Source organism: Propithecus coquereli, unplaced genomic scaffold (genome assembly GCF_000956105.1).
Source record: "Propithecus coquereli isolate 6110/MARCELLA unplaced genomic scaffold, Pcoq_1.0 Scaffold27, whole genome shotgun sequence".
Classification (NCBI taxonomy): Eukaryota; Metazoa; Chordata; class Mammalia; order Primates; family Indriidae; genus Propithecus; species Propithecus coquereli.
In genome coordinates, this window is record NW_012148285.1 from 160,445 (window position 1) to 168,173 (window position 7,729).

At 66.2% G+C, this 7,729-nt stretch overlaps 1 protein-coding gene across 1 annotated transcript in view; it reads left to right on the plus strand.

Moving 5' to 3' along the window:
• Nucleotides 1-774: 774 nt before the first annotated feature.
• CACNA1H (calcium channel, voltage-dependent, T type, alpha 1H subunit) overlaps nt 775-7,729 on the plus strand; it is a 72,816-nt gene continuing 65,861 nt past the window's right edge. The window contains exons 1-2 of the mRNA XM_012647493.1: nt 775-892; nt 2,436-2,529. Coding sequence (XP_012502947.1) covers nt 775-892; nt 2,436-2,529 — 212 coding nt within the window. The remainder of the gene's footprint in view (nt 893-2,435; nt 2,530-7,729) is intronic.

Here is a 7,729-nt window from a genome sequence, read left to right on the forward strand (position 1 = left end):
CCGGCCCGGCCCCTGCTTGTGCACCCCAGGTCCTTGTCCCCTGAAAGCATCCTCGGGAGGCCTGATCCCACCTGGCCCCACCAGACCCGTACCAAGCTGAGACGGGTCCTCCCCGGGGCTGGGCCGGGGTGGGGGCGGCTTGGCCGGGCTGCCGAGACGTGCAGGCAGGAGTCTGCAGCCCACGTCCAGCCCGGCCCTGCCTCGCGGCACCTACTCTCCCTGACGCCCCCGCCACGCCTGGCAGCCTTTCCCGTGTCTTCGCCTAAACCCCCTGCTCTCCACCGTCAATGATGGGAAAAGACCTTGAGAAATGAATTCACACTACAGTGTCAATGGTTGCTATAGCTTGCTACAAAGGCCCTCAAAGCAGGGTGTGGCCTTTGAAAAGAAGACGAGGGAGGGCAGTGAAAGGAGATGGTGGCAGGTGGGTGCCGCCCTCCCGGTGAGGAGGAAACACCCGCCAGCCCTCAGGGCCCGCACCTCCTGGCTGCACGCGGTCGGGGTTCGATTAACTTAGCCAGGACCACTCCGCGGGCCGCAGGCGGCTCAGCACTCACAGAGGTGGAGACAGTTAAAAGCTGATTTACTAGGAAAAAATGGGAAGAGAAAAGCCTCAGTTCCCTCCTTGCCACGTGGAGCCGGAGCGTGGGGGGAGTTACCACGGCGCCTGGTGGGGCGCGGCGGCGGCAAGGCAGAGGGAACCGGCACGCAGCAGCAGCGCTTCGACCGCCCCGCGAGCGCCACGCGCCATGGGGCCCCCAGCCCAGAACCGCCATGGCCGGCTGCGCGGGAGAGGAGTGGGGGCTGACACGGCACCCCCGGCCCAGGGACGGGGCAGCACGGCCGGACTCAGGCGCCGTGCGCAGGCGCAGCCGTGCCCAGCACAGAGCAGGTGCGCACACGGCAGGCACAGGGGCGGACCCAGGGAGGCTGAGCGCGGTGGGAGGACCAAAGGCCAGCGCCCAGGGGGTCAGGACCGGAACTGCCCCCTACACCCATCCACGGGTGACTCTGTGGGGTCCCAGGAGGACCGAGCCCCGCCGCCCACAGCCGCCGCAGCTGCCTGGGAGCAAACCGTCTCTCCACGTCTGCTCCCAGGGAGCCGGCCGCAGGGGCGCCAACCTTCTCATCGATTCCTTCTCGGCCCCTCTAGGCCTCGGAAGCTGCCTCATCCACTCAGATGCTCCTTCTCCTCCAGCATCCCCTCAACAAACAGCACCACCAGCCCCTCCCTGCCCCGGCAGAGACCTGGGCCCTCCTTCACCCTCCCACCCTGGTCAGTCCCCGGTCTCCGGTCCTGGGCACACGGAAGAGGATGTGCCTGTCTGGACCACAGTCATAGCCCCTCAGACCTGGACATCGCCACCTCATCCTTTGCCCTCACTGACGTCAGCTTCCCCAGCTCTTCCCCACCCCCAGCCTCTTCCCCACCACCTCAGGCTCTGAGATGCTAATTCATACTAAAGTGTTGATGACTGACCACCGCTGCTGGCTCGACTGGAGGTAGGGATGGCTCCCATTTTCACCGGGAACAAGACATTGCAGCTGGAGACACAGAGAGAGAGTGAGACACTCAGAACAGCCAGGAAGGCCAGGTGGGTTCTGGGTGGGGCTCCTTCCCCGGGGTCCTCAGAGCATGGCTGCTGGAGGGTTCTGAGGGGCAGCTGGGTGAGGACAGCTCACGTGGGGCATGGGAAGGGGTGACCCCAGGAGGGTCCTGGGGGCTAGAATCTTTCTGGGTTTCTCTCTGGGCTTGTGCGTTTCCAGACGCTGTCTGCGCCCGGTGCCTCAGCTTCTGGGGTGGCTCCTGCGGTGGCCTCCCGTGGGGCGCGGCCCCCCAGTTCCCACGGAGGACTGGCATTGCCTGGCGTTTCCTGCCCGCGCTCCGTGGCAGTGACACCCCGGCTTTTGGGGGCACAGCAGGGCTGGCGTGGGGTCTGCCCTCCTGTCAGAGGTCGGCGCCCAGGACGGGTCTGGGCTGGGGCTTTCCGGGGCAGGAAGGAGCCCGAGCAGGCCAGCATCCAGTGGGCTCAGCCGCGCGTCAAACAAAGCACGAATGATTTGCGATGGATCGTACAGACGCTGCCGGAGCCGTCCGCTGCGGCCTCCCAGAGACCAGCTGGCAGGGAGCAGCCGCCGGGCTGGCCCAGGTGGGCGGGCGCCGCGTCTGCCACCCGGCCTGCTGGCGTTGCAGCTGGGGTTCTGGGGGCGCGACCTTTGTCACAGCCAGGAGGGGCGTCCCTCGGGAGGGGCTGTTCAAATATTTGACAGCTGATGACTTAACTCAGTTAACCGCAAAGATACAAACATCGCGGGGCGAGGTACGAAAGGCGACGGGATTCCAAGCGGCCTTGCTTCCCGCCTGGCCCCGGCCGCGCTGCAGCCGCGTGGGGCGCCTCGGATTTGGCCCACGCTGGTCACGCGCCCTCCCCCAGGTCTCGGCCAAACCGAGCTGCAGGGCAGGAGCCTGCGCCCTGGGGGTCCCGACGAGCTGGGCCGTGAGCTCCGGCACCAGCACCAGGGTGGGCGGTGAGGGCCCTGGGACCGCACAGGCCGTGTTCCCAGGGCGCCCAGCGTGGGTGTCGCCTCCTCTGGTCTCCGAGGGGCTGGGGCTGGGGCAGAGTGGGACCCTCCCAGAGTGAGGTGTGAGCCCTCTCTGAGAAAGGGCCCGTGGAGGCCTGGCGGGGAGCCCCTGGGTCTGCCCTGGCGCAGCCCCTTCTGCAGGCAGAGGGGGCCTTGCAGAGCCAGGGGCTGCACAGGAGTCAGGCGGGGAGAGGAGGGTGGTGTCGGCCTCGGCCCCGGCCCCTCTGAAGTCCTGGGCATGCTGACCCCACCTCCCCTCTCAGGTCAGCCCACGTCCCCTCTGCAGTGTCCTGGGGGCTCGGCAGCCCTGCAGCCTGTACCCGCCCTGTGCACGCCCCGGGGGGCTGTGCCCCATCAGCCCCCAGGCCCCGCGGAGGCTGTCCTGGCTCACCGGGGGCCCAGAGGCCGAATCCCACACGTCACCCCTGCCCCGAGGACTCAGCCGGCCCTGCCGCCCTCCCCCCAGCAGTCCCCTCCCCCGCCCTGCCCTGTGTCTAGGAATTTACCTATTCTGGAAATTTTGTGTAAATGGAATCGTGCGACACGTGTCCTCTCGTGTCTGGCTTATGTCACTTCGTATAACGCCCTCAAGGTTCCTCCAGGTGGTGCCAAAATGTCATTTCCTTCAGGGCTGAGTAATGTTCCATCGCGGCCGGAGCACGCACGCTCGCCCGCTGGCCCGCTGGGGCGCGGGTCTTCCCCGCCTCTCGGCTGTGTGAGCACAGGTTTCTGCGTGGACACCTTTTCCTTTCTCCTGGGCACAGCCGGGAGTGGAAGTGCTAGCTGTGTGGTAGTTCCACGTCCGGTTGTTGGGGGAAATGCCAGCTCTTCATCACTTTTCATCTGATGCAGAATTTATTTTCTAGAGGAGGAAATTTAAGGCCCAGAGAGGCCAAGACGCTTGTCCAAGGCCACACAGCCAGGCCATGTGTCTGTGGGGCCCAAGAAAGGCCCTAATTCTCCCTGCACCCCGTGACCCGCAGGCCACACACAGCCCCGCTGACCCCCAGCTCTCCCCAGCCCTGGCCTCAGCCTGTGCTGTCGCTCCACGCGCCGTGGCCCAGACGTCCAGACGCCGCCGAGGCAGCTGCCTTGGCGTGGATGGTTCTGCACCCAGCTCTTCCGCAGGTTTTAATCACCTAACGTTGAAACTTCACAATCGTTATTCCTGAGTTAAAACTCTGGACGTGTTGCAGGTTCCCGGGCTGAGAGCCCTGGGAAAGGGCCCCCGCCCAGCAGCCACCAGGACCCCTGGGGTGCGGGGCCACCGACCCCCCAGCACAGTCTGGGGGCCTGTGCGTCCCGGCCTCCCTTCAGATGCTCACCCGACCCCTTCAGCCATCCAGTCAGCATGCGTTTATTCAGCACCTACAGTATGCCAGGCACGAGCAAAGGAGACCCGCCGTGCCCTCCCCAGAGGGTGTTGTGGTTTCTTCGTGCAGAATGAAGATCTAGAATCTTCCGTGCTTGGGGTGGCCCGCCATGCTTTCTCCTGCTTTGGGAGACTACACAGCCCGGCCTCTTCTCCACTGCCCTGCAAGGGCACCTGCTGGTCCAAAGCTGGGTCCCCGCCCCCACAGACCCGCCCCACCTCACCTGCTGCCGCCTGAGTTCAGGTCACCGGACGAAGCGCAGGACGCCCAGTGAAGTCTGAATTTCAGACACGAGCACGTTTGTAAGCGTGTGTCCCACAGGCGCATGGGGCGTGTTCGCGCCGCGGTTACCCTCTGTCGGTCTGTGAGTCCAGGTCAGCTGCGCCGCGGCCCCCCCAGGCCTCTGAGTCCAGCGGACTGTGCCCTTTCTGGGGGGTCGGCACCGTCTCCCTCCTGTCCCGGGTGGTTCAGTGCCGCTCGGCGGGGCAGAGGAGCCGGGCCAACCAGGGGCTGGGGGCAGCCGACGCGGACCCGGAGGCGCTTGTCTGGGAGACGCGCAGGCAGGGCAGGCTGATCTGCCATCACGAGCCTGTCTGCGACACACCTACAGTCACGGCGCCTGAGCTCCAGGAGAAACGGCTCACTTAGAAAGGCCCCCGGCAGCTTGTTCTTGGTCCTGGGGCAGGGGAGAGTGCCAGCAGGGGTACCGCTGCCCCGGGGGCCGGCCAGGCTGGTGTCCCCATTGTGGGCGCCCACAGGCTCAGGCCACCCCTGCGCTGGGGTGGCGGAGGATGCTCAGGCCAGGGCAGGGAGTGAGGCGCCCGTCACTAGAGGCATCCGGCCAGGTGGGGTCCAGGGCTGTGCTGGTGGGTGGCCCACCGCCTGCCCCGAAGGCCAATCCCCGCAGAGGCCAGCCCTGGCACCGCGGAGCACCTCCTGGCCTGGTTTCCAGGCAACGGTGGGTGGGGCCCCTGGTGACGGTGGCCTGGGGATGTGTCTTTACTGCTCCCGGCGCAGGTCCCAGGTGGCAGCAGGACGCCAGAGCTGGCAGGAGGAGGGCTCCCCAGTGGGCACCAGGCAGGGACAGCCAGGGCAGCTGAGTCTTAGGCTCCGTCCACCCAGCCCTCGGTCCGGCGCACGGCAGACCAGACCCCAGACCCGCAATCCACCCGCAGCCGGGACGTGGGGCGCTGCGGGGGCAGCTCAGGACCACTCCACTCCAGTGCCCTCGGCGCCCCACTGCCCGTCCTGTCCTGGGCGCCCTCCTTCCCCTGAGAAGTGCCAGGGAGGCTGAGACCCACGCGGGCCCCGGGGAGCCGGCCCCACCTGCACGGGCGGAACTCAGGGGTCCCTGGTCCCACGCGCTGCTCTTTGTCAAGGGAAAGCTTTGCCCTTAAAAAAAAAAAACACAATAGCGAAAAGCAGAACCAGATTTTCCAGAGGCCTGGAGAATTTAAAAAAAAATCTGAACACTCTGTACAGTTTAATTAAACAATTTTAATGCCAATTTCCAAATTGTCCTACGCTTCGTCTCCCTTTGCAACGCTGCTCTTCAGCGATGGGAGCGCGTCGCAGTTTCGTGGTTTCCAGCATGGTTTTCTCCTCCATCAACCCGGAATCTGCCTTTCATTTCCTCTCCGCCTCGCGCGGAGGTGGTCTCCCCCGCCAGCTGCGCAGACTCGGGCCTCAGCTGCGTCACCCTCAGGCTGACAGATGTCCCCTGCAGGGAGTGTCCACGTCAGTCCCACGGGACACCAAGAACACAGTCAGTGAGCTTCGGCCCCGGGCACAGGGAGCCCTGCAAGGACGGTCCCAGCACGTTCTCGGTCGGGCGTAAAGGAGGAGGTCGCCCCCCAAGACGTCCCAGTGCAAAACACCCCTCCAGGTGTCCCTGCGGCCCCACGGGTCTGCTGATGGGCCAGGGGGTGCCTGGCGGCTACAGACTTCGTCAGATGCTTTCTTTAAAAAATCGTGTCTTTTAAAGTCCACGGCCTTCCTTTCTGCACACATCTGGAGGACAGAGTGACAAAGGAGGGTGACAGCCATGAGTCTAGAATAACACAGCTTCCTGCCCACCCCAGGGCCCTGCCGCCTCCCACCCCACTTTGTGGCTGGCCCAGCACTCTCTTGCATGCCCCAGGGCCTTTGCACAGGAAAGATCCCTGTGCCTCTTCTAGCTGCTGTCTCGTCCCTGCCCGTCTCTCCTGGTCCTTCACAGCACTGAGAACTAAAAATAAAATCTTAACCCCCTCAACCAACTAAACGGACCCCTCTTGGCCAAGCGGACCCCAGGGAAAGCCTAACTGAGTTTCTGGCCATGACGGGACAAGCCGTCAGACACGTCTCATTGCACCCCCTTTTGTGGTTTAGACACAACTGACCAACGTGAACGCTGGGGCAGAGGGCGTGGGACTGGCAGGACGCCGGCGTGGCACTGGGACACCACACCTGGGCGGTGTGAACGCTCCCTCCCGTCCCTGCCCCACCCCTCTGCAGCCGACTGCCCAGGGATGCAGCTCCGGGGACCGGCAGGGCCCAAATGGTCACTGCTGCCGCAGCCCCAGCGCCTGGCCCACTGTCCGCTAGCCCCTGCCCCACGAGTCACCAGCGCCAGCAGCTGGAACCCCGAGCTTCGTCTTGGCTTTGATTGGGGCGGGTGCTGAGACAGGAGTCCCTGCTCCGAGGGACCCTGCCCAGGACCCTGCCTCAGCTTTGTCTGCCCCGCCCGTCTGAGCCCCCCTCTGGGGCAGAGTCCAAGGCCCTGGGCTCGCCCAGACCCCTCCTCAGAGGCGGGCCCTTAATTGCTTCTTGAGGACCTTAATTACCAGCTGTGGCCTCCACCGCCAAGTAGACCATCACAAGAGTACACGTTCCCCTTTTCCTGAAAAGTTCTCACATACAAGAGTAGGATCTTCCGAGTGGCCTGTGTGGCACGGCCTGGGACAGGCACCCTGCTCTGGGGGGCACCTGCGCCCACCCGGCAGCCGCGTCCCCTTCCCAGGCCCCAGCCGGCAGGGCCGGCTCTTCCCGGGCACAGCACGGCCCAGCCCAGTCCTGCCAGAGCCTCTCTGGGTCGGGGTCCTCCGCGGGCCCTGGCAGCCGGTGAGGTCAGGGGCCTGCACAGGCTCTTTGTCCGGGGGGAGGAGGGGCCTCTCCCAGTGCCAGGGGGCCCCTTGTGGGCTGGAACGTGGGTGGACGCGCACCTGGGAGCCCACGTCCCCAGGCAGGCAGAGCGCGCGTCCAGTAACACAAAACCCTGGAGAGGTTCAGCCGGGAGTGGGAGGAGCCAGCGCCAGCGCCGGTGTCTGCGACGCCTCCCTAGGACCGGTCCCGCAGCCCTAGTGTCCGAGGGCCACCGCCGCCCCAGCGATGTGCTCTCTGGGACGGAGAGGCCCCTGCGTGGCGTGGTGGGGGCTTCCCGGCCGGAGGTGCAGCTACCCATGGGGGAGGGACCCTGTCCTCCCCCTCCCCGCCGGGACCCGGGCCATCTCGGGGGAGGGCGCGGGGGGGGGTCTGGCCCCCACACCCAGGCTCCCGCAGATCCCCGCGCAGGGGGGCTGGGCACGGACAAGTTTGCGGGAACTGTGCGTGTGCGCGCGAGCGTGTCGGGCAGGGGCGAGGATCCCACTCACGGACACCGGCGCATCCCGCCCCCGCCCCCGCTCCGTGCACATGGCGGGGGAGGGGCACGCCGCTCCGCGGTCACAACGCCGCGCCCTCCGCGCCCCCAGGCCGACCCCGGCCCGTCGCAGTGGGGGAGGGGCGGCGGGGCG